Source organism: Peromyscus californicus, unplaced genomic scaffold (assembly GCF_007827085.1).
Source record: "Peromyscus californicus insignis strain IS unplaced genomic scaffold, ASM782708v3 Scaffold_4__1_contigs__length_199733344, whole genome shotgun sequence".
Taxonomy (NCBI): domain Eukaryota; kingdom Metazoa; phylum Chordata; class Mammalia; order Rodentia; family Cricetidae; genus Peromyscus; species Peromyscus californicus.
Genome location: NW_026294562.1, coordinates 102570179 through 102597512, shown reverse-complemented (window position 1 = coordinate 102597512; position 27334 = coordinate 102570179). Strand labels below are relative to the sequence as shown.

Sequence of the window (27334 nt, the reverse complement as noted above, 5' to 3'; positions counted from 1 at the left end):
ACTCATTGATGATTTTAATGAAAGGATGGACAGAAAAGATAAAACTCATGGGGCTGGAGAGATGGCTCATTCGGTGAGCAGCTTGCTATACAAGCATGAGGCCCTGAGTTCAGTCTCCAGCACCCATGTAAAAGCCAGGTGGGTGGTGTGCAACTGTAACCCCAGCTCTGGGGAGGTGGAGGCAGGAGGATCCCTGGAGCTTGCTGACCATCCAGTCTAGCTAAACCAGTGAGCCCCAAGTTCAGTGAGGGACTCTGCCTCAAAAAATAAAGTGGGCCGGGCGGTGGTGGCGCACGCCTTTAATCCCAGCACTCGGGAGGCAGAGCCAGGCGGATCTCTGTGAGTTCGAGGCCAGCCTGGTCTCCAAAGCGAGTTCCAGGAAAGGCGCAAAGCTACACAGAGAAACCCTGTCTCGAAAAAAACCAAAAAAAAAATAAAAAATAAAAATAAAAATAAAGTGGAGCATGGTTGAGGAAGACACCTAATGTCAACTTCTGGCCTCCACATGCATGTATATGCATATCTACCTGTACCTCCCCATCCATGCACACACACAAACACATATACACAAAAGATAAACTCCTGAGTATATGTATTACAGATACTATATAATATATATGTACTTATAATAATGTGTTTTTATATATGCATATAACTTGTTCAAACTTATAATTTTGTGCATACACATACTTAATAGCTTTACAAACTTATAATTATGTATATGACTTATTGGTTTACAAAGATTTTCAAACAATAAAATCAGCAGGAAATTATAGCTTTTATTCCTCACCTTAACAGTAATGCATACTATTTTTTTCCTTCTGTTGAAAAGTAGTCATTTATCCAGGACATTTCAAACTGAGGAAATACTAACATAAAATGATAGTCCCTAAACAAGAGCTGGCTCCAGCAGATTCAGTTATCCTCTGTGTACATGCACTACACCATCCACATATTACAGTAGAAGCTGGATCTTATATTTCATTAGAAAAGGAACCATTGTTAGGGCTGGAAAATTAACTTCATGGATTTTCAAGTTCACAATGACAGATATATTAAAATGCTCTAGGTGAAGAATGCTAGCACAGAACTTCAAGAGGGAGCTTAATTCGGAGATTGCAAATACAGCAGCCTTCTTGAACATTTTCTTTCACGAACCACAAAACTTTATTTACTTGTGGTATTTAGAACTGTCACAGTATGAAGCTGGCAAATGCCATCCATTGGGGGCAAACAATCCACGCAACAAGAGTATCGGGGAGCCTTTGGTTTGCTTATCACTGTGTTCCTAAGGTGTGTTCCAGAAGACTGTGTACAATATAAATTAGGTACACAGTATAAAGATAATGAACAAATAAGAGAGAACTGGAGCTTTTCAGGAAGAACTGAGAAAGGAGATTGACAGATGGTAAAACAGAAAGAGAGAGAGAGAGAGAGAGAGAGAGAGAGAGAGAGAGAGAGAGAGAGAGAGAGAGAGGTGCGTTAGGTCCAGGAAGATGAATCAAATCGGTATGGAAGGCATCTGTTTCTGTTTTCGTCTTTTTCATCTGTTTGTTTTCTTTCCTTCTCCTTATTCCGGCAACAGGACTCTGAACTTCCCTGAGGAAAGGCTCCTGTTTCACTTTCCATTTTCTGTGAGTGTTGCAGCCTGAGTCACATACAGTACGTCCTTCACCCCATCACCACAGGAGCAGTGAGCACAAATTTCTTCTTCTGAAGCAGAGGCAATTCTCTTTATTTTATGGTTGCTAGTTAGGAGGGCATTTCCTGGAGATGTATGCAGTTGTCAATGCCTTATTCTGAAAACTAAGTAGGAAAGGCTGGGAGGAAAGTGAGAAATGAACTGGAGGATGGAGAAGGACCCTTCCTTCCTGTCAGGACACAGGGTGCCTGCAACTAGCTCTACCCCTGCCCTTCTCAAGCACACAGGCAAATACATTTGATGAGAGAAACTTGCAACTGTATATAAAAATAGTTATTTTACAAACAAATGAAATGTAAATTTTACTCTATCTGACCTTTTAAGAGTATAGTTCAATGGCATTTAAGTACATTTGCACTATGGTAAGAAATTCAGTTTTCTGTTTAAGCTAGGGTGTTTGACTTTGTCATTTACAAGAAAAGATATGCAGGTTTGTTTTTATTTTCATTACTATTATTTCCTGTTTTATTATGGTATAGGAATCCTGTAGATATTAGGGAGATACCATTTCATTATCAGATACATATTTTGAAATCAGTTTATCTTAATTAATATCTTACCAGGTCATTTTCCCTCCTTTCCTTTCTTCCTTCTATCCATGCTGGAAACTGAACATATATTAGGCCTTGCATATATTACGCAAATGCTCTGTACACCAAGGTTGGTCAAATCATTTTCTTAAGGCTGACTTGCTAATTTTAATGATGTAATTGATCAGTTTTGTTGTTTGTTTGTTTTACACAGGGTCTCTCTATGTAGCCTTGGTTGGTTTAGAACTTGCGATGTAACCAGGCAGGCTTGCCTTGAACTCTGAACCTAGAGGTCTGCCGGCCTTTGCCTCCTGGATGCTGGGATTAAAAGCATATGACACCATACCCGGACTATAATTGATCAGTTTTACATTTCCATCCTCAATGCACTGGCTATGCTTAGAAACTCAAGTTGCAAAGATACTCTTTATTTTCTTCTACAAGACTTCAGCTTCTTGATCTATCTAAAATTAATTTTTATATATGCTGTGAGGTAAAGGATTGAGGTGGATCTCCCAACCCTGTTAGATATACAGTGGTAGTGCATGGTAAAAACATTCCCCATTTTTCCTTGGCTTGTTTTCGTGCTTTTGTTGAGAATCAAAGACCATGAGTCTTCTTGGGGACTCTTCAGTCTGTTACATTGATCTATTAATCTACCCTAACGCTGGCACCACACAGTCTTTTGATCAGTGTAGCTTACAGATGGCTTGACGCCCTTGCCCCCTGCAAAGAGTTTAAACTAACTCAGCATCTCAGGTGTCATTGTCACGTTATTAGATAAGACTATCTCTACTCAACAAGATATTGTTATGTGTGCTCAATATTAAGTATGATAGATTGGAATTAAAAAAGAAGACCATGTCTTCCTCATTACATTTATTCACTCAGCAACATTTCATCCATATCAGCATGGAGGGGCTTACAGCAGCTCTCAGCATTCAATATCTTACCTATTTTGTTTCCTTTGTTTCGAATGCCTTATCCCTTTTTGCCAATTCTTTTTTTTTTTTTTTTTCCTCGAGACAGGGTTTCTCTGTGTAGCTTTGCGCCTTTCCTGGAACTCACTCGGTAGCCCAGGCTGGCCTCGAACTCACAGAGATCCGCCTGACTCTGCCTCCCGGGTGCTGGGATTAAAGGCGAGTGCCACCACCGCCCGGCCTTTTTGCCAATTCTATTGTTCAGCTAGACTAGAAAACAAAACCATTTATGTAATGCATAAAAAGGGTAAAATATTAAAAAATACATTTAAGACTTATAAGACCTATACATTGAAAGCTGTGACACTCTGCTGAGCGAAATTAAGGAAAGTCTTTAAAAAACAAATATATCATTTTTATGAATTGCAAGACTCAGGGTTTGTACATGTGTGATGTATGTGTATGTATATATTGGTGTGCTCGTATGTGGGGGGGTACATATATATGTGCATGTGTGTGTGGAGGCCAGAGGTTAACGTACTGACCCTGGAACTCACCAATTCAGGTAAACTGACTGGCCATAGAGCCCCGGGGTCCTCTGTCTTCACATCCCTACCACTAGGATTGCAGGTGCATGCTGTTGAGCTTGGATTTCACATGGGTGCTGGAGACTAAGATCCTTGTGGATATAAGGCAAGCACTTTAGGGACTGAGCCATCTCCCTAGCCCCTCAACTGAGTATTTTTTTTTTTTTTTTTTTTTTTTTTTTTTTTTTTTTTTTTGGTTTTTCGAGACAGGGTTTCTCTGTGTAGCTTTGCGCCTTTCCTGGATCTCGCGCTGTAGACCAGGCTGGCCTCGAACTCACAGAGATCCGCCTGGCTCTGCCTCCCGAGTGCTGGGATTAAAGGCGTGCGCCACCACCGCCCGGCTCAACTGAGTATTTTTAAGATGTCATTTATTCTTAAATAGGCTTGAAGATTTAATGTAACTTCAGTCATAATCCTAGCAGCACCACCCCCCCATTCTAGCCTTTATATTCTCATCTTTCAAAAGACCTAGAAAATCCAAATAATCTTGAAAGACAGTGACAAAGTTGGAAAACTTAAGCTGCTTGACTTCAAGCCTTACCAAGTTCAGTGGTTTACTCCTCCAGGATGCCTTCTATGGCCCTTTACAGTTTGGAGTAAATGCCTGTCCCCTGCAGTCTCATAATATGACTGCTGTTATCAAAGGACTCATCATCATACTGTTTCTCAGTGAAATCTACTACCTAAACCTTTAAAGGGCAGAGCCCAGGCTTGTCTATCACGTTTATCCCTGCATCCAGAAGGCCTAGCAAAGGGTTGTAAACTTAAGACAAGCAGGTACTTATCACATTAAGTTAAACTTAAATAATTTATGTAAGAGCTAACATTTTAGAAGGAAATTCAGAAAGATCCATATTCTGCCTGAGAACTACTTATTCAGGTAGCCAAGATTAACTGACTCTATTTAGTATAAAAAATACTATTACTTCTGTGACAGGACCAAAAAGACTCAGTGGAAGGCCAGACATCCAGGAATACATGGGCAGCACAAACTGGACTTGATGAAAGTGTGTGTGTGTGTGTGTGTGTGTGTGTGTGTGTGTGTGTGTGTGTGTGTATGGAAGTGGGTAGATCTGGGGGCAGAGAGGGTTGGAGTAAATATGACCAAAATATATACAAAATTCTCAAAGAACTAATAAAAAAGACTAAAACCATGAAATTTAATTCCCAAGAAACTAGGTCAATTCTTTGAAGTCAAGTTTCTGAAATATTTGTAGTAGATTGTCCTGTAATTAAACCCTTAATAATTTGGATAAATGTAATGATGCAGAAAACTACAACAGCTTTATGCACAAAGTATCCATTTTTGTTTTTATTTATTGTAAGAGAAAAATGGAGGTAAGTGAAGAATCCTAAAAAATGAGAATCATAAAAAATACAGATCAAGCCGGGCGGTGGTGGCGCACGCCTTTAATCCCAGCACTCGGGAGGCAGAGCCAGGCGGATCTCTGTGAGTTCGAGGCCAGCCTGGGCTACCAAGTGAGTCCCAGGAAAGGCGCAAAGCTACACAGAGAAACCCTGTCTCGAAAATCCAAAAAAAAAAAAAAAAAATACAGATCAACTTGACATAATATTTTATGGCCATTAGTAATTATAAAAATATACTAACCACCCCCATGAAGTTATTTGTGCTGACAATCCTGCTAATAAAAGGCTGAATAATACTTTTTAAACTTCTTTAAAGTTATAAAGGAGACATGACAACCCAGTATGAAAAGAGCAGGCCAAAGGTGAAGGGAAAACGTTAGACCAGAGAAGGAACTGGACAAAACATGGCTTTGGCTTTTGACCTGAAAGCATTCACCAGTCTTGAAAACTGTGAACTTTAATTTTAAAACTCTAGTGGGCAAATAAGACAGACAAGAAAACCCATGGTTTTTACAAAGTTGATAGTCGGACAGGAAAACCTCTTAAAAAATGTCGGGACCCCAATACATGGAGGAGAAACTAGAAGGCAGCAATGTACATGGAACTGCAGTTTCTAGAAACGCATGAAAATTCCAGAGAATTTCAAGCCTCAACATGGCTGAACTCCCAGGAATGTGGCAAATCCTCCTGAGAGCTGAGAACATTCACTGAAAGTCTAGATTTACTCCCACAAATGATTTTTTCAAATATAATGTCCAACATATACATATACACAAAAACAAGACTCACACTCACAAAAACGAAATTCTCTAATTAAAGACTAAGAAAAATAATAGGTAAGAAAAAACTAAAGCATAGGTATTTTAGATAAGAAACAACTATACTAACTATAGATATATATTTTTAAAGTTTGAAGATCTCTGCAGAGACTAGGAAGCCATGGAAAATATGATTCCAAATTTGCAAGTCTAAAGTAACTCTATAAACAGAAATATAGTAACTAAAATAAAAAACCTAAAGTAGAGTTTCTGGGTTGGTGACTATGTCAAGGCATTATGAAGGTGGTGTGTCCTGAGAAGTCATGGAAGCATAATGTCACATTTTCCATCTATCTTAGTTAGGATTTCAATTGCTGCAATGAATCGCTCTGACCAAAGAGCAAGTTGGGGAGGAAAAGGGTTATTTGGCTTACACTTTCATATTCTGTTCATCATCGAAGGGAAGTCAGGACAGGAACTCAAACAAAACAGGAACTCAAACAAGGCAGGAACTTGGAGGCAGGAGCTGATGCAGAGGCCATGGAGGGGTGCTGCTTACTGGCTTGCTTCCCATGTCTTGCTCAGGTAGAACCCACGACCACCAGTCCAGGGATGGCCCCACCCACAATGGGCTGGGCCTTCCCCATCAATCACTAATTAAGAAAATGCCTCACAGCAGGATCTTATGGAGGCATTTTCTCAGTTGAGTTCCCTCCTTTTAGATGACTCTAGTTTGTGTGTCAAGTTGACATAAGACTAGCCAGAATACCATCTAAGTAAGGATTAACATCAACTTTTTGCAAATTATTCAAAAATCAAAAGAGGAGGGCACATTTTCAAGTCATTTATGATGATAGTATTGCTTTGAACACAAGCAAATACATCACAAGAAAATATTTTTAAAATCTCATGAATATGGCCACAAAAGTCAACCATAACTAGCAAACAGAAACATACAAAAATATTATGACAAAATGGAAGGAAGACAAGACATAACTCCTAAAATTTTATCTTCATATCAATATTTGAACATGGGATTTTGTTCAGTCATAAACCTTTAATATTTGAACGGTGTTTAGTGGTTTTCAGAATACACATCTTGTGCTTATTTTGTTAAATGTATTACTAAACATTTCATTCTTTTTGATACTACTGAAAGTTGTTTTGTTAATTTTATTTCCACATAGTTCAAGTGCATAGATTTGATTTTATATGTTTTTATCTTGAAACCCTGTAGTACCCATTTATTGATTAAATTAAAATTATATATATATAAATCATTTCACCTCTGAATAAAGATGGTTTTATTTCTTCTAGTGAGGATGGTACCCAGTCTTTCATTATTAAGTACAGTGTTTTTTAACTGTAGATTTCTTGTGGATGCCCTATATCAGAATGGAAAAGTTGTTCCCACTGTATTGAATGTTTTTTATCATGAAAGAGTGCTAGATTCTATAAAATACTTTTCTGTATTTATTGAGATACCAACTGAAAAAGAAAGACTTGATCATGCTACAAGATGGACAGACCCTTCTTTTCTTGAAGAAGGGTCTCACACTGTAGCCCAAGTTGGCCTGGAACTCAGTGTGTAACCCAGGCTAGCCTTAACTCACAGCAATCCTCCTACCTTAGCCTCCAAAGTGCTGGAATTACAGGCGTGAGTCACCATGCCCAGCTAGAATGGGTAAACCTTAGAAAAATTACACTAATGAAAAGAAATCAACAATGGTAGCCTGTGCATTACATGATTCCATTTAAAAAGCAATGTTTAGAATAGGGCGATCTCTATAGAGCTAGAAAATAGAATTGTGGTTGCCTAAACCTGTGGGTGAAGACTTGAGTGGTAAGGGGACTGATAGAGCAGGGCACAGGATTATGGGATGGTAAAATGTTCTCAAATTGTTCTAAAATTCGTGTGTGTGTGTGTGTGTGTGTGTGTGTGTGTGTGTGTGTTATCTGTGAATGAATTTTTTAAAAACATTTAGTTATATCCTTTAAAAGAATATATTATGTAGTATGTGAATCATATCTATATAGAGATACTGCAAGTGGAATGAGGCGCTTACACACAGGCACCAACTCTGCACTTCCACAAATATGAGAGCAAGTGCCTCCTTAAAATTTGCATCCTGGGTTTATCACTTTGCTTCTCTGTAGCCCTGCTGGGTCTGCAGCCATTCCCCCTTTCACAAAGATCCCCTTTTATTTGTTGTTATGGCCTAAAAGAAGAACATTGCTTACATAATTCTTCCTTTTTACACACACACACACACACACACACACACACACACACACACACACACACACACATTCTTTTCATTTCTCTTTTTCTTTCTTTCTTTTTTTTTTTTGACAGTATTTCTCTGTGTAGCCCTGGCTGTCCTGGAACTGGAACTCACAGAGATCCACCTGACTCTGCCTCCCAAGTGCTAGGATTAAAGGCATGTGCCATTGAACCACCTGGAATCACACATACTTCCTTAATGTAAAGCTAACTAGGGTTTATGACACATATCTCTGTAAGCAACAAGAAGAGAATACCCTCTTTTCATAGTGGTCACAGGATGAAATGATGATTTCTTCAAGACTTAATGTCTTGGTTGGCAGGCAAGATGGCTCAGCCTGTAAAGGTACTTGCTTGCCAACTAGCCTGATGACCCAAGTTCCATCCCAAGGACCCACATGGTGGAAGGAGAGAATTGACTCCTACTGTTGTATGCTGACCTTTACGCATATGCTGTCACACACCCCTCCACACACACATACACACACCAGGCACATACACACAATAATAACCATATAATTTAAATTTTTGGTTTGTTTTTTTGAGACAGGGTTTCTCTGTGTAGCTTTGGCGCCTTTTCCGGAACTCACTCTGTAGCCCAGGCTGGCCTCGAACTCACAGAGATCCACCTGCCTCTGCCTCCTGAGTGCTGGGATTAAAGGTGTGTGCCACCACTGTCCAGCTATAATTTAAAATTTAAAAGGATTTAATGTCTTGTTCCTGAGTTGTATTTTCTGGTACCACCTCCAGGACCTGTTGAGGTTTTAGAGGGGATGATTGTGATAGCTCTTCATCAACTTGACTGCATCTGGAGTCCAATAAAACATAAGGCATTGGGCACTCCTGTGAGAAATCTCCTAGATTAGATTATCTGAAGCAGAAAACCTAGCCTAAACATGGCCAGCCCAGACAAAAGGACATGGAAGGAAACTTTTTTTCTTGTTTGACATCATACCACTAGTAGGTTCATCTATCCTGTAGCTGGTACATTCCTTCACCTCGAATCCTCGAGGACCTTCGGTGTTATCCTGGGGCTGCTGAGACATTCAGTTGCATGAACTGAGCAATTATATAGGACCCCTCTGCCTCTCTAGTGTGAAACAGCCAAAGTTGGACAGTTTGAGCTGCATCCTGTAGGCCAATCTAATAAATAAATAAGTAAAATTAATCAATATTCATTCTATCATTCTATTTCTTTAGAGAACCCTGACTAATACAACAAATATGTGGTAAACCTAGACGGAGTCTATGGGGTTCATGACCACAACCAGATTTTCTGGGAACTGTTGATGAAGAGTAGTCAGAGAAACCTGACAGACCTCCAGTGTTGTCGGTAACCAGTATGGCTCCAGACAGTGTGCATGTCAGCAGACACCTCGAAGAACTACAGCTATAGACTCTTTGTGCCCTGTAGCTGGAGTTTTCCTGCCTGGCCCACAGTCAGGACACATCTCTCTCACCCGCCAGTCCCAAGCCGCTCAAACCCGATCAAGTAAACACAGAGACTTATATTGGTTACAAACTGTATGGCCGTGGCAGGCTTCTTGCTAACTGTTCTTACAGCTTAAATTAATCCATTTCCATTAATCTATACCTTGCCACATGGCTCATGGCTTACCGGTATCTTCACATGATGTTTCTCATCGTGGCGGCTGGCAGTGTCTCTCTGACTCAGCCTTCTACTTCCCAGCTTTATTCTCCTCCTTGCCCCGCCTACACTTCCTGCCTGGCCAATGGCCAATCAGTGTTTTATTTATTGACTAATTAGCAACACAATTGCCATGCAGAACATCCCACAGCAGTGCGGCGCCCCCCCCCCCCCCCCCCCCCCCCCCCCCCCCCCCCCCCCCCCCGCCAAGCACACATAAAACTGGGGAAGGTGGGCCTTCTGATACTGATAAAACTTACTTTTATTGATCCAGGGCCTCACATGCACTAGGCAACATACTCTACTACTGAATTATACCCTTTAGCCCCAAAATTTAATTTCTTGCTACTGTAACAGAATGAGAGCTTCCAGTATTTTAATTAGATTTTTCAAAATGACAAATCATACAAACAGCACGAAGAATAGCCATGTTTGTTTTACCCAGATTTATTATTTATTTTTACCCATTTGCTTTGTCATTTATTTTCCTAATTATAAGATATGCTTCTAATATATATATTATATATAATATATATAATGTATATATACACACAGTATTTTTGAACCATTTAGGTTTTTGTTTTGTTTTGACACAGGGAAGAAAAGAGGGTCTCATGTAGTCTAGGCTGGCAATGAGCTCTGTGTAGCCGAGGATTACCATAAATTCCAAATCCTCCTGCCTCCACCTCCCTTGTGCTGTGATTATGTAGCCACCATATCTGGCTCTTAAGGATAAGTTTTATATACTTACATATTATGACATATCACATATATATTGCTATATAATATATGCCAGTATATAAATATATATCATAATTTAGATGTCTTTACTATTCTACAAAGACTAGACCCCAGCCTGTTGTGGGTGGTGAAACCTTTAGGAGATGGGCCTGTTGGTAGGAAATTAGGTCTCTGGGACATGTTCTTGAAGGGCATACTGAGACCCCCCAGCCTTTTCCTAGCTCTCACTTCCTGGCTACCTTGAGGTGAGCAGTTTTGCTCTACATTGTACACTCTGCTGTAACACTGCCTTTTCACATGTCTAAAAACAACAGAGCCAAATGATCATAGACTGAAGTCTATTAAATTGTAGGCCTAAATTAACATTTCTTTCTGATGAGTTGATTTATTTTAGGGATTTTGTCACAGTAATGGGAAGTTGACTAAGGCAATGACACAATCATAATTACGTATGATAACATATACAATTGATATATGCATACATCACAATCAAAATGTACAAATATTAATTATATTATACAGTTATGTACAATGTCACGTTTGTGTCAAAGGAGGACTCCTATATAACAGTGATCCCACACAATTTTATCACATAGTGACATTACAGCCACTCTGTGATGGTCACCTAATGATAAAATTGCCTAACAATTCATTTCTCAGAATGCATTTCCATTCTGAGAACCAAGAACCCACTTTCATAATCACAAGGTTGACAAACTTACCAAATAAAAACACAGTAAAGACACAGGATGCTTTGGACAAACCCCAATAGAGAAAGGAAAGATTCTGAGCTTTTCCCGACCCCACCCTTCTGGACACACTTAAACAATGTTCTTAGAGTTTATGGGTTGTGTCTAAACAATAAGCCTGACCCAATGGGTAAGAGTCAGGTAACCAGTTAATATGTTAGGATTTTACTGATGAAAGTAAGGGAAGGCTGGTTAGAAAAGATAGTAAATTAAAGCCTGTATTCCTCATGTCTTTACTACATGTCCTATATAATTTCATCTCTTGAAAGTTGTTGATGCAGCACTATGACTTGGTATTTAAAAAGAACTGTCTCATAAGAACTATTACTTACAATATTTAAATATAAATTAGTAGACTTGTTAAAATGAAATCTGCTCTAGTAGAACTTTATTGAGTACTGAAAATTTGCATTTCTTAATATGCTCCCAGAGGATGCCCACACATTTTTCCTAATGTGTACTTTAATTATGACCACCTAGGTCACAATCACTAGACATTTTTATGGAGCTACCGAGGCCTTATCCAAATTCAGAACCTCTGGGAATTATGTCCACTAGTCTAAGGTATACTTTAAACAATCTCCTAGTAGGACTTGAGAATCACTGATGAGTAGGGCTGAAATGCCCTCTACTTTTTTCTTGACTTACTTTCTGTTGTTGAGAACCCAGGGCAGGTCCCTCCTGCTTGGTCCTTCCATTGATCGCTTCAGACAAATCCACTCCCACTCTTCTCAGCAAGCATCTGCTCTTTATCATGGACTAAACATCCTTGCCCATGTCCTATCTCTCTAGATTTTATCTCCTGGCATTTTGGTTGTTAGCCTAGCTTTAACAACTGAAACATCACTCCGACCCCAGATTTGATTTCTTGAATCAATTACTTACATTCTTGTAGCATCAGCTCCTACAACAATTCTTGTCTTCTTGATTGTGAGCCTAGGCTCTAACAGCTGAGCCATCTTTTTAGCCCAACTGTCATAATCCTTAACACATAGTAAATGTTTAATATTTGTTATGGATAATAATTCTGATTAGAGTGGACAAGTAATTTCTTCCTTGGACACACGATTGTTTCCCGGGTCTTATGAGGTTAAAAGAGCCCCTAACCCCTTCAAAGAAGCACTCGGTTTTTAAGGCAAAAACTGCAACTTGCAACTAGGGCATATTATTTTTCAGAAACTGTAAAATTTTTTATGATAGTACTCTGGATTTTATTTTAGCAAATGGCACTTTAATAGAATGAAAGGAATACTTTGGACTTATTATGTCTTTTATCTATGAGCCTCAAAACACTCTAAAAGCACTCTTAAATTACTATACTGTCATCCCAGCACTCGGGAGATAGAGGCAGGCAGATCTCTGTGAGTTCGAGGCCAGCCTGGTCTACAGATCGAGTTCCAGGACAGCCAGGATTACACAGAGAAACTCTGTCTTGAAAAACAAAAAGAATTACTGTACTGTCATACTATAAATATTATATGCTCCTTACAAGAGCAAAAAGCTGATGAGGATCGGGCTTTAAATCACTCTGGAGGCAGAGGCAGGTGGATCTCTGTGAGATAGAGGCCAGCCTGGTCTAGAGAGTGAGTTCCATGACAGCCAGAGGTACACAGATAAACCCTACCTCAAAAAACCAAAACAAAACAAAAATGCTGATGAGGAGAGTTATAATATACTTGATCTAATCTTGTGCATCCCAAGAATGCCATACCAAGTAAGTCAGGGTAAATGGTAGGGTGTGGTGGTGTGCAACTTTAATCCCAACACTCTAGGGGGAGAGGCAGGTGGCTCTCTCTGAGTTCAACGCCAGCCTCCTATATATCAAGTTCCAGGCTAGTCAGAGCTACAGAGGAAGACCCTATCTCAAAAATAAAGAAAATTGAGTGGTCCATAGGTAAGTCTTCAGTATTTCTCGGGCCTCAAGTTATGTGATCTGAAAGGTGAACATTTTATAGAAGAAAGGAGGCCAAGATGAGAAGAACTTATTTCCATTTGGGGGAGTCCATTTCTTTTTTCCTCTGTATCCCTACTTCTCTTGGTTTATGTATTTTATGATGTTTGTTCATTCTTAAAATAGGGTTAAATGCCGACCCATCCTCTGACAACATTCTTACCTATTTTCCAGACATTCTGTTCTCCCTGCCTCTACTCTGCTGTTGCAGCCAAGCAAAAGCAACTGCCAGCTGAGGTGCTGTGACAGGTTGGAACCCTCACTCATTTCTCTAGAACACTATTGCTTAGAAAATTCGGTTCTCCTCTCAGTTCCCTCTGTGTAAAGTGGAATGGAATATACATACCACCTCGCTCACAGGATGGATGAAATGACAGAAAACAACTCAAACTGTCAAGCACCAAACGGGTACAAGTTGTTCCTCACGACATTCCTTGTTTACCTTAATGCAGGGAACTACCAAGGCGCAGCGCAATTAGGAAGCAAAGGGACGGAGCATCAGGGAACCAACAGCCTTGGGGTGGTGCTTTTCCCCTCTGAAGAACAGGGATTGCAACGGGCGTTCCGAGCTCGGGAAAGGGGAAAAACTACAACTCCCGTGAGGCTTCACGCGCGCCCCCTTGCTCTGCCAAGCAAGACCGAGCCTCCAGGCGAAGAGGGTGGCGCCTGTGCGCGCCGGGGGGACTCTCCTAGTGAGGGCAGAGGCGGGCTGCTGGAGGCGACTGGGACAGCAGGTGGAGACCCACGTGCGAGCGTGGGGCGGGTAACGAGGGAAAGACAGCTGGGGAACAGCGTTAAAAAGAATTAAAGCCAGCTGTGCCCCGTTGCCTCCGCGGGTAGTAAGCGCCGCCGCTGCGGAGGCTCCGGGCACGCGCGCTCCCGGGCTCGCGCCTCATGCCTCGGGCACTCGGATCGGCAGCGGCGGGCGGGGGCGGGGCAGGCGGCGCGGGGGCGGGGCCTAAGGCGGCGCGGGCGAAGGCGGCGACCCAGACATCTGGGACTGTTGTTGTTCTCTCGCCTCACGCCCGCCTCAGTCAGCTCGAGCTGAGATCCGGAGCTGGTCTACTGGGAGGCTGGCGGCAGTCTCCGCCCTCTCTCCCGGTTCGCCGGGAAGCTGCGGCAGGAGCGGGTGCTGACTGAACGCCTCCCGGTGGGTCTCCGATGCCCTTCGGCAAGGAGGGGGCGTCTGGACCCTGGTGAGCATACCCAGAGCCCCCCGACTCGGTGTCTTCACCCGCCCCTCGGGCCGGCACACCCGTGTGTCTGCCATGGCTGAGAACGCAGATGGTGACCTGAACTCTAACCTGCTCCACGCCCCCTACCTCACCGGGGACCCCCAGCTAGACACGGCCATCGAGCAGTGGCTGCGTTGGGACAAGGTGGGTACCTGGACACCCGGGCATCCGTCCCCCTCTTCCTGCCCACCCTCTCACAATCCGCCCTTTCCGGTACCCACCCAGGGCTTTGCAGGCTCCAGGGGAGATGGCTCCGGCCACCGCAGGGCTAGCGGAGTTGGGCGATGCCTCTCACCTATGCAGGGGCTGCCTCCCTCAGGAGGGCGGGCTGGGCTGGGCAGCGACATCTGCAGTAGCTTTCTTTTGCAGTAGGCTACACTACAACCCATTCCCTTGTCGCCCTCTTCCTTCTAGTGTGTATCATCTCTCATTCTCAAAAAGACTTCATCCTCATGATCCTCATCATTCTAAGTTGTACTCCGCATATTCCGCATCCATTTCCTTTCCCCTTTCTCCCTTGACTTCCTTCTTTGCAGAACCCGAAAGTGGCTTCTGGTACGTTTCGCGGACGTTATTACTAACCACTATCTGCTGTGGTGTTGGTCTGCTGGTGTTTCCACCCTCTGTCGCTAGGTAATCGCTGGCCTGTTTCACGCTTATTTTCTGGTGTCACCTTTTGCTCTTGGAAATGACAAGGGCTCTCCTCTTGTTTCAGTCCTCTGCTGGCCGTTATTTTCTGAAGTATTCTGTGCAAAGAATCGTGGTCATATACATCTTGAATAGCCTACTTTCTTCTAGAGCCTACACCATTGCTTCTCAAACCATAACGTTCCAGCAGATCATCTGGGGATCTTAAAAGGCAGATCCTGACCAGATATTTAGAAATTCAGAAGTGGTGTTGCCTTGCCTTGCCTTGCCGTCTTTCCTGCTCTCTCCCACACCTTCTGCAGGCATATAGGGTGGATGGGTGGAAACGAGAATTAAAATGTAGCCTTTCCACCTGTAAAAGAAGCCCCTGGAGGCTCTCTCAGAGGACAAGATGGTAATCAGTGTTTGCTTTGTCAAGTGCATATAACAGCTGCTGCTAACACAGAGAAAGCAGCACATTTTAAAACTGGGTAATAATTGAATTTAGGGGTTTGTCTGGCAATATGTGAGATTGTGTTATACAAAAGAACTACCTAAGTAGGCTTTCTGAAACAATTTATTTCCTTTCTTCCTTCCTTCCTTCCTTCCTTCCTTCCTTCCTTCCTTCCTTCCTTCCTTCCTTCCTTCCTTTCTTCCTTCCTTCCTTCCTTCCTTCCTTCCTTTCTTTCTTTCTTTTTTTCAGTCATGTTTGCATTCAAGAAGGAGAAAACAAACCAGCACTGAGTGTTCTAGGCCGGTCAGGAAACACCGGGGGTGAGAAAGATAGAAGGAAATCTTGCCCTCAGCAGCCTTCAGTTAGTAGATAAGGAAGCCCAGCAAGTAAGCAATGACCGTGGAGTATTTGGTGTTACTGGGTTTTATATATATATTATTAATTTTAATATTCTAATAATTAAATATTCTAATCATTCTTCTAGAGTCTGAACAACAGTTTCCCAAACCTGAAAGTGCTAACAGATCATCTGGGAATCCTTAAAGGCAGTTTCTGACCAGATGGCTAGGGTGGGGCCTGACAGCCAGTCTTAGTGAGCTTCCAGGGGATTGATACCAGTATTGCTGATCTGTGGACCACACTAAAAATAGACTCTTTTCTCTTTCAGTATCGGCTTTGACTACGCTTTTCCTAATGAATGTCCCTGTTGAATGAAATGAATTAATACTTATTGTCTGTGCTATGCCCAGATACTGCTGAGATATAGAAATATTTAAGAACTGAAAAATGCATATAACAATAATGCAACAGTTACAGTAGCAGTAAGAGGTTGCAGGCATTCAGTTCTTATAGGAGTTCAAAAGGGAGAGTGATCTGTGGAGTGGGATGGTCAAAGAAACCTTTTTATTTATTTATTTTTATTTTTGATTTTTCATGGCAGAGTTTTTCTGTGTAGTCCTGGCTGTCCTGGAACTCACTCTGTAGACCAGGCTGGCCTTGAACTTATAGAGATCCTCCTGCCTCAGCCTCTTGAGTGCTGGAATCAAAGCCATGCGCCACTACCTCCTGGTTTCAAAGAAGACTTTATGAGAACATGGAATGCACATAAAAAGAACAGGAAAAGCCTGCAGGAGAAAGATGAAATAAATGTAGACCTCAATGAACATAAAAGAGGAGATAAAACAAAGGCTCCCAAATAAAATATAAGGAATAAATAATAAGTGCCTTAACAGAAGAACACATTTAAATAATTTTATTGATTATGTATTATTGATCTCTTTTTTAATGGAGAATAATGCTTTTATCTGAGAAACAAAGGTTTATCTTCTATAGATTTATCAATCTGTAAGTAAGCTAGGCTAAGTCCTAGGCCACTGAAATTTAGAGTACAAAATGAAATTTAAGTATTTCATTGCACATTGATAGTCCATACAGTCTTTTAATGCAGAGAGTCTGAGCTCAACTCCTGATTAATACCAATTAAGGAACCCTGATAATGCTGCTGATTTTTGAAGACTGATGAGGCATGAAATAAGAAGACTGATGAGGCATGAAATAAGTTATCAATAGTTTTAGGGTAATTTGCTATTTGCCATAGTCACAATCATTATTAATTTTAGCCTTGGTGGCTTAGGATATATTGAAAAGTCTCCACTAAAAAAAAAAAAAAAAAAAGAAGAAGGTATTTGTGTTGAACTTTCTCAATTAGTTAACATTCAGATTTGCCAAAAGATGGAAGACTAAGAATTGGAAAGATGGAAGCTTGAATGTATGTAGTTAATACATTTGTGTCTGCCAGAGCTTAGGGTACATAGAGAGAAATCTTTGGAAAGGTGTGTGAAGACCAGATTGTAGAAGAGCTTTAGTATATCTTTAGTGGCCTTCAGCAAGTAAGAGTGACTGTAAGTGCCAGAAAGGAAACAGTGCAAGAAGACAGGCCCAGCTTGGTGACTCTTCGCGATGCTCTCGGCACTTGGGAGACTGACACAGGAGGAGCAGTTAGAGTTTGAGGCCGGCCTGGGCTGCATAGTGAGTTTATGTCGGCCTAAAGAGTGAGACGCTTGGTTTTGTTTTTTGTTTGTTTGTTTTTGTTTTGTTTTGAGACAGGGTTTCTCTGTGTAGCCCTGGCTGTCCTGGAACTCACTTTGTAGACCAGTCTGGCCTTGAACTCACAGAGATCCGCCTGCCTCAGCCTCCCAAGTGCTGGGATTAAAGATGTGCACCACCACCGCCTGGCTCTTGGTTTGTTTTTAACCAGATTTACTGGGGCTAGGGTACTCTTGTGTAGCTGCAGTGGGGACTTAGATCTGACTTCCTACTTGTATCCAGGCTTTTGTTTAGTATGTTAGCTTCCCTAGTCACTCAGCTCAAGGTCATAAAAACTGATGGCTGATTTAAGAACACAGTTTAATTAACTTATGGTTTATGATATAGATGCAAGAGTCAAGTAGATTTGTGTCTAATCCAGGCATTTGGTAGATACACCGTAGGGAAGTGAAATAATCCAAAGATTTTTGGTGATCATGAAGCCAAATCACAAGGAGTCAAATATGTAAGATTAACCACATCAGCTTGTAACATGTAAGTGTATACATGTAAGTGCATACATCCCTGTATGGGGCTGTGCTACTACTATAACCCACTAGGTCCATGGATCAAGGAGTTCTATCAGCTGTGCTCAGATAACTCTACCACCACCATGCTCTCCTCTGCTCTAGGTAAGGCTCATACCTCCTTCCTGTTTCTTTCATTCAGTGCTTTCATGCATTGTCAAATTATAGACAAGCAGTCCCCGTCTAAAATCAAGATTCTTTAACCTTACAACTGTTGATTCTGTTCCAATGTGAATTTTAACTCTGTAAGCAATCATATATCTAAGATACTAAGCAGTGGTAAAGCATGGATGAGTAGATAGGGTTTTTTTATTTTTTTGTTTTTTGTTTTGTTTTGTTTTTTAAGAACGGGGACACAGGGCAGAGGTGCTCTGCTGATTGTAACAGCAACACAAAAGTCTTATATATTGACAGCAATGTGGAGGCAGGAATTAGCAATGGCAATTTAAGAAATAGTGAGTAGAACATTCTGGTTTCCGAATGTAGATCTTTATTAAGAAAGAGTAGAATATGAAGCTGAAGATAGGTTATATATAAGTCTATAAAGAGACTGGAAAAGGAAATAAAGGACATCAATCTAAGCCAGCAATTTTCAGATGTTTAACTATAGAATATTTTTCAACAAATTGACCAGAACAAAAAGACTGTGAATTAATTTTCCATGCCTCTTTTATTCAGTCTGTCATTGCTATAGTAAGTACCTGAGCCTGGGTAATGTTTAAAGAAAGGAGCTTGTCTTAGCTCAGTTTGTATGAGATCAGCAGCCACATTTGTTTGGCCTTTAGTTAGAGCCTCATGGCTGATGGAATCCTGACAGAGGCATATGTAAAAAGGATTACATACTGAGGGAGGAAGCCAGAGCAAGGAGGGGTAAGCCTTGCTTTTTAAATTTTCTCCTCTCCTCTTAACCTCTCCTCTCTCCTGTAAATTACAGCTTATTCTTGTTAGAACTCATACACAGAACCCCTAGGGAAATGCCTCTGGTGGTGACCCAGTTACCTCCCACTTGGACCCAACCCTTGAAAGGTTCTGCTACCTCAGTACCTCTACACTGAGGGCCAAGCCTTTGATATGGGAAGCCTTGAGGTACAGGCCACATTTAGACTATAGCACGTTCCAATGTTTGATAGTTATATTACTAGTTCTGTATTCTTTTGAAAAATTAAATAATTTAATCTGTGTAAATAAAATCCACAGAACAATAACTTGCAGACGTAGAAATCCCAACTGACCATTCTAGTTAAGAAGATGTTGGCAGAAAACATACTGTGTATACAAAACAGAGAAAATCATGCCAATGTCCCAGGAAAAATCTGTGGCCATTAATAACTAAGTATCATCTATATGAAGAAAACAGTTTGTATGAACAAAAAGATAAAGCAGTAGGTACATATATAAAAAGAGATACAATGGAGAACATAAAAACCTCAAAATTATAAATTAAAAATAGAGAACTATTTCATCATCAAATAAGAAAAGATAGTGTGAAAAATCAACCAGAAACAAGAATGAGCTCTAGGAAATGAAAGGAAAAAAGTGATCCCCCCTCTACCAAATGCACACACACACACACGTTAAAGTTGAAGAAACAGAAAAAAATAAGAGAAATGTTTGACATGGAATAAGAAATCCTGGCTGGTAAGTTATGCACTAGATCCATAGTGTGCATCAAGAAATAATAGAATGTCATGTCAGTGGTGTTTTTTGTTTTGTTTTTTTAAGGTATTAGTGATGTGAAAATGGCTTGTCATTTCTGTCAGTGTCAGAAAAGCAATTAAGCAGTCACCTATGAAGAAAGAAAGGAAGGGAAAGAGGCAGAGTGGGAGGGCCAGCAAAAGCAAGAAGGAAGGAAGTAGGGCTGAGGGTGTAGCTCAGTAGTCTTGTGCTTGCCTAGCCACCCTGACCTCAGTAAGTAAATTATTGACCAAAAATGAAACAAATTAAAACATGACCTGATCTTGAATAATTAATTGATAAAGCTTAAGTAAGAAACTGTTTGGATTCTTTTCAGATAGCACAGGGGTGTGTCAAAAGAGTCTAAAGTATGCATTATTTAGAGCATCTTAACCTAGTAATTATATTATTTTCTCTTTTGATGATCAACCAGAAGATAGACATAGCATTTAATTTTTATTATTATGGTGGATTATGCATACAAGTAACCATCTTGATCATTTTTAAGGATGTATATAGTTCATTAGTTTCCATAAAAAATATTCACATTCTTGTAGAACAGACCTTCAGAATTTTTTGACTTGCTAGGCTGAAACTCTATGCCCATTAAATAACTTGTTTCTTCCTCTTTCCCCTGAAAACCACCATTCAACTTTCTGTTTCTAGAATTTGACTACTCTAGGTACCTTATATGAGTGGAGTCCAAGTGTTTGTCTTTTGTGACTGGCTTATATCAGCACGGTGCCCTCATTATTCATCCATGTTGTGGATAGGATTTCATTTTGACGGCACAACAAAGTGTAGAAGTGTTGTGTGGCAAAACTTCCTGGGGAGACAAAACTCGTAAGGTTTAGAGTAGACCCCTATCTCTATCAGAGAGATACCACAGATAGGAGTCCCATGACAAACCAAAGTACGGATCCCATCAAAGTCCAATGTGGTGAACCAGTGGGTTTTACTGGGGTTACTTATAGGAGTAGAAATGATTCAAAAGACAGCTGCATCACCAAGCCCATCCCAGCTCACAAATCTGGGAAACTGAAGCATTAGATCTGCACAGCCTGCACCCTACTGTTGGAGAGTGTTCTTTCTAGGTGCCTCAGTTGGTCTAAACCTCTTCCAGGCAGTGTGGCTGGTTTCTGCTTCTTCCAGGCAGCTGATCTGGTCTCAGAGTCTTCTTGGGAAAGTCTTCTTTGCAGCCAGGCTCTGCTTACTGTGGCAGGGAGGGGCCTAGGAAACCTGGTCAGTTTCATGGAATGCTTTTAAATTTTTTACCCACCTGCTTGCGGAGCTTCCTTGCAGGGTGGAATGTTTCAGTCTCAAAGAAAACTTGATATGTGACCTCATATCAAGAGGTCACACAGTGACTTTGGGTTTTGGCCTGTGTGCTTTGTTTCATGATGCTTTCTGCCTTCCTAATGGTTGTTGAAATTGCTAGTTAGTCCTGAGGCTGCTGCCCTCTGGTGTTGGAGTTAATAGAAAGCGATTTATTCTGATGCAAAAGAGCCAGGGATCCCGCATGAGCTTTGCCACCAATCCTGTATAGGATCTTTTCAAGTAAATAATTGAATAAGCACTTACATTAGTTACTTTTCTCATTGTTGTGACAAGATATGTGTCAACAGGAACTTAAGGGAGGAGAGCTTATGTTGACATTTCTCTGAGTTATAGTCCATCATGACAAGGAAGGCACAGTATCGGGAACATGAGACAGCTGGCACGTCATGTTTGTGGACAGATGAATGTTAACTTGCCTCTTCCTTTTTATTTAATCTTAGACTCCAGCCCGGGGATGATACCCACATTCAGAATGGAAGGTCATTCTACCTTAGTTACATCTCTCAGGAAATGCCTGTATAGACACAAACTAAAGATGTGTTTCCTAGGTGATCCCAAATCCCATCAAGTTGACAAGATTAAACATCACAGTATCTTACCAAAGTATGAAAATGATCATATTTTAATGCCCCAAAGAGTACAGAGACCATAATATTGTAAATGAAAAATATTTTCTTAGGTACAAAAGCATTTTAGTTTCAGTTAACCAGAGCTTACCTTGTTAGAAAATCTCTTGATGTAAGTGGTTTTTTCTCTGCTACAGAATTTTCTTATATATTTTTTCTCATTGGAATGTTTCACTTTTATGCAGTAAAAAAATTTAAAACTCTGAATGCTGATTGTGATAGTCAGTTTTACATCATGATGACAAATTACTATGGATGCTCATCTTATAAAGAAAAAAAGATTTATTTGGGTTCACAGTTTTGGAGATTGTCTTAGTTAGGGTTTCTGTTGCTATGAAGAGACACCATGACTACAGCAACTCTTACAAAGAAAACATTTAATTGAGGTGGTGGCTTTCAATTTCAGAGGTTTTGTCCATTATCATCATGGCAGGGAGCATGGCAGCATGCAGGCAGACATGGTACTGGCCACAGCTTGATCAGAAGGCAACAGGAAGTGGACTCCTCACTGGCGTGGCTTGAGCATATATGAGATCTCAAAGCCCGCCTCCACAGTGACACACTTCCTCCCACAAGACCACACCTATTCCAACAAGGCCACCCCTCCTAATCGTGTCACTTGCTATGAGCTTCTGGGGACCAATTGCATTCAAACTACCACAGAGATCTAGTTTACAATTAGTTGGCCTTGCTTCTTTGGGCCTGTGGTAAGACAGCAGATGGAGCAAAACTTCTCACCTCATGGACAAGAAGCAAAAGAAAGAGGGATCAGAACCCCTCTCTAAAGGAAAACCTCAGTGACCCAAAGACCTCTCACTGGGCTCCACCTTTTGAGAGGACAACCTCTCAAAAGTGCCATGTTGGAAACCAAGCCTTGAGCGCACAGACCTTTGGAGGGCATTCAAGTTCTGTACTTTTTTTTTTTTTTTGGTTTGTTCGAGACAGGGTTTCTCTGTGTAGTTTTGGTGCCTGTCCTGGATCTCGCTCTGTAGACCAGGCTGGCCTCCAACTCACAGAGATCTGCCTGACTCCCAAGTGCTGGGATTAAAGGCGTGCGCTACCACCGCCCGACTATAAGTTCTATACTTTTAAAATCTATCGATAGGTGTGTTAGGGTTTTTTGGTTTTTTTTTTTTTTTATTGTTGCTGTGAAGAGACACCATGACTATGGCAGCTCTTACAAAGAAAACATTTGAGGTGGTGCCTTACAGTTTCAGAGGTTCAGTCCATTATCATCATGACAGGGAGCATGGCGGCATGCAGGCAGACATGGTACTGGCCTCATCTTGACTAGAAGGCAGCAGGAAGTTGACAGTCACACTGAGGGAAGCTTGAGCAAATGAGACCTCTAAGCCCACCTCCACAGTGACACACTTCCTGCAACAGGCCACACCTCCTAATAGTGCCACTCCCTTTGGGGGCCATTTTCTTTCAAACCACCACAATAGGGTAGTGGCTAACTTTGACACTCTGAAGTGGAAAGAATAGCACAAATTTACATCTATTAAAAGGACCTCTACATAAACTTAGAAACACATTGGTGTATACATCTAATTTTTTTTTTTTACTTCTTTGTGCCAAAGACTTTTAATGTGAGATCTATGGCAGTTGCATATTTTGTGATCAATATAGTATTATTTATAAGCACTACACTATGGTGTAATATTGGTTGTATGACTTTATATACTTGTTTAAATCGAATCCTTAAAAGGACAAATTCACTGTTAGTTGTGTAAGTGTAAAGTATATCTCAGTAAGCCCAACTTGCAATAATAAAAAGTATACAGAAAAGTTCTGAAGCTAATGTTGAGGAAACATGGATAAATCCAGATTGATATGGATCATGTTTTGCTCTATTATGTATGAATTAGTGGTAGAAAATGCTTGGTAGTCTCATTTTCTCTTTATTAAACATTTGGAAAAATATAACAATGTTAAAGATTCAGTACTTAGAAAATGCTTGCATTCTCAGTGGCTTTATTAAGCATATTTTCCCCATGGCACGCAAAGTACAAAATCAGATTGAGTGCTGGGAGTATAGCTCAGTGTAGAGCCCGTTAGTTTAGCATGCACACGGCCCCAGATTCAGTCCCCAGCACCAAAAGCCAACAGTGAGTTCATGTTTCTCTGAATTGTAGTGCACTATTAGTTCTCTTACTTGAAAATTTTTGCTTACAATTTTGTAATAGTTCTTTGACGTTTGGGGTGATAAGATTAGATCACTTGTATAAATATGAATCAAATTTTATACAAATTACAGATGTAACAACTCTTGTAAAGTATAAGATAACTACGTAGAGAGCATGATAAAGCTATATTTGCCATATTGTATTATTGGCTGTGTTTTGTAAAGAAATTATAACTTCTGAAAATTTTGTATGCTATTTAGAATTCAGATAATAGGTACCTACATTTTCAAAAATCATGTTAACCACTGACATTAGAAATTAGTATTTTGTTTTGATTTGTTTTCTGGCATTGAAATAATTTAAAATGATTTTTTAAAAAGGAATTGGATTATTTTTAAGTTAAAACAACAACAGCAAAAATTTAACTAAGGAAATTCAGAGAAAATCCTAGATATGTACTGGAAAAAGCAAATAGAATATGATCAGAGGAGTTAAAATGCATCTGTAATTTGTTTATTTAAAAAGATCAGATTTAGGGCTGGAAAGATGGCTCAGTGGTTAAGAACACTGGCTGTTCTTCCAGAGGTCCTGAGTTCAATTCCCAGCAACCACATGGTGGCTCAAAACCATCTATAATAAGATTTGATGCCCTCTTCCAGCACACAGGCATACATGCAGAGCACTCATACATAAAATATAAATAAATAAAATTATAAAAAAAGATCATATTTAAATTTAACAAGATCTTATTGTTCAACAAGATTGAAACTGTTCAGCATTTTCTGTATTTTAAAAACAGAGAGAAATAAATTTGTTAATAAATCTCATGATTTAATTTCCCTAAAAAGTTCCATGAGCATGTTAATGTAAAAATTTGATAACCGCCTTTCTGAGTCTCAGGACTACCTGCCACAACTCTAATCTTTTTCATCATAATTACACAGCACAGTGAGATTAATCAGCCAAGGATCAACAGTAAATGGAGTGTAATTCCAGCTAAATCCAGTTAGAGAAGGGGGATTGCCCCTAAAAGGCACAGCAATTCAAGCCTATTGTGGATTCAGAATACTGGCTCTACTCTGAGCCTGAGTTTGTATATAGGTTAAAAAGAATTTTAAAAATGAGAGTAACTACCTCAAGCAACTCTTGGGTTGATTGAAACTTGAAAAATTAACATTGAATTCTTTTCTTGCATTGTCTATTTCTCTTCTGAGATGGCTCCTCTTTTCCTTATGTCATTGAGTGATAATATAAGCTACATTAAAATCCTTGTTAGTATGCTAATGTTAACATTTGAATGTCTTGGTGTTGGCCACTCTAGGTTATCTTTTTTTTTTTTTTAGTTATTAGTTAATTATAGGCTATATTGTTGTCAATCAGCTGAGGGTTCTTTTGCTTCAAATGGAAATCAGTATAATTCCCTCAGAGCCAGCAACTCTAAGCTAGAGTGTTGCTACTGTCAGATCATTTGCTCTCAGGATTTGTGACCCCTTTGAGTGTCACACATCAGATATTTACATTATGATCCATAACACTAGCAAAATTATAGTTATGAAATAGCAACGAAAATAATTTTGTGTTTGGGGGTCACCACAACACGAAGAACTATATTAAAGGGTTGCAGCATTAGGAAGGTTGAGAACCACACTAGACTCTTAAAGTGCTACTAGCCCAGAACCCAACAGTTGGTGCTATAACCTTGAGCTTAGTGCATCGGCATTCAGGGTTCCCTAATGTTTAGCTCCTTTGCAGCCAGAGCTAGTAACTGCAACTTTCTACACCTTTTCTAGTGTTTGGGTCTTGCAGTTCTCCCCTGGGCTTGGCTCTTCGCAGTCCTTGGCCCTCTGCAGTCTCAGCCCTTAACTGTCTCTTGCCTTCTTAGCACTTCTGTAGTCAGTCTCAACTCTAAGTAGTCTCTGGACCTCTTCAGGCACCTTTTAGCTGCTGCTGTTGGGTATGTCTGGGACTGAGAGCCCAGGAGTTGCCTGCTTTTCCTTTTTACAAGCTCAGTCTGTGATACAGACCAAAAGTCGGCAGCACTAGTCAGATGAGGCTGGAGCCAGAGCTGAAGTATCAGCAGGTAAGTGGACAAGAGAGAGATTTGGGGCTGCTCAGAGGAGAATGAAAGGAGCATTGCTTATACAGCCATACACACATGTGCATGCGTTACCTGCCTTGGGAGTTGCTCCTTCCAGACCAAATTTAGGACATCTGGGAGGAGGTGGGGCAACTATGGATAAAGTTATGTAGAGTAACTGTAGAAACTTATCTAAAGCCAACATGGATGAAAGGAAGTTAAATAAAAGCCTCAGCTATGGTGGTTGCCATGGCAATATCAGTGGGTCCTGCCATTGAAATAAAGTATATTTAAGGCATCTGTGACTGGTTGGGAGTCTCCTCCAGATGTTGGTGGCAGGATGGGAGTCTCCCTGAGCAGCTTTGAAGTTTTTAGGGCAGTTAGGGCTGAACCTGGTCATAGTGGTACATGTCTGTAATCCCAGCACTTGGGAGATGGAAGTGTGAGGATTAGGGGTTGAAGGTCACACTCAACCATGTAGCAAGTTTGAGACTAGGTGGAACTAATCAGATATGGCTAGAGTTTACTTGCCTTATAAGAAGCTAATGTTTTTTTTTTTAAATGACATTTAAAATTCCTCTTGCTGAAATACAGAAATGTGATTAGCTTTTATATATTGATCCAGAAGCCCAACACTAATTCCAGATTTTCTGGATTTGTATGTATGACAAATCATTTCATCTTAAAAATATGCTGTCATTTTTGTGTCTTTTTTTTCTTTATACCTTAACTAGGGTTTTTTTTCCTTTTTTTTTCTATTTTTAATTATAGCCGTCCATTAGAGAACAAGGAAGTTTTTTTCTATTCTTTGTAGTCTAAGATATATGCATATATATGTAAATATACAAAAACACACGTATATTTCATTGGCTTCAGATTTCTTGTCATCTGGTATTACATTATGAGAAATCTATCTGTTTTTGTCCCTGGTTCTTAGCAGTGTCCCTAAAACCTTTGGAATTTCCTGAGTTATTGAAGTGTCCTTTGTTATTCATAACAACCTTTTTGATTACATCTGAGTTCATGATTAGATGGAGCCCCTAGATAGCCTTAGAATAGGCAGCCACCAGAAGGACCAGGTGGACTTTCTGCCTCTCACTAACTGCTGACCTCTGGTGAAGGAAGGTTGGGGGCTAGAAATTGGGCTCTGTAACAACTCTTGAACCTGGATCCAAAGTGCTGGGAGAACGACTAGCTAGAGAATGGGTGCCCCATCCTCCTTCCCCCACATCTGGCTTTATTCATCTCTTCCATTTGGCTGTTCCTGAGTTGTCTTATAATAAGCTGGTGAACTAAACTATTCTCTTGAGTTTTGTGAGGCATT

The 27334-nt window shown here is 40.4% G+C and overlaps 1 protein-coding gene and 1 long non-coding RNA gene across 3 annotated transcripts in view; one reads left to right on the top strand and one right to left on the bottom strand.

Annotated features, from left to right (window-relative positions):
- Positions 1–14131, bottom strand: part of LOC128125423 (uncharacterized) — a 33966-nt gene extending 19835 nt beyond the window's left edge. For both annotated transcript variants that reach the window (XR_008223157.1, XR_008223156.1), the window contains exon 1: positions 13681–14131. This is a non-coding gene — a long non-coding RNA (uncharacterized LOC128125423). The remainder of the gene's footprint in view (positions 1–13680) is intronic.
- A 122-nt stretch (positions 14132–14253) lies between these two features.
- Pgm2l1 (phosphoglucomutase 2 like 1) overlaps positions 14254–27334 on the top strand; it is a 51255-nt gene continuing 38174 nt past the window's right edge. The window contains exon 1 of the mRNA XM_052762819.1: positions 14254–14617. Coding sequence (XP_052618779.1) covers positions 14507–14617 — 111 coding nt within the window. The 5' untranslated portion in view covers positions 14254–14506. The remainder of the gene's footprint in view (positions 14618–27334) is intronic.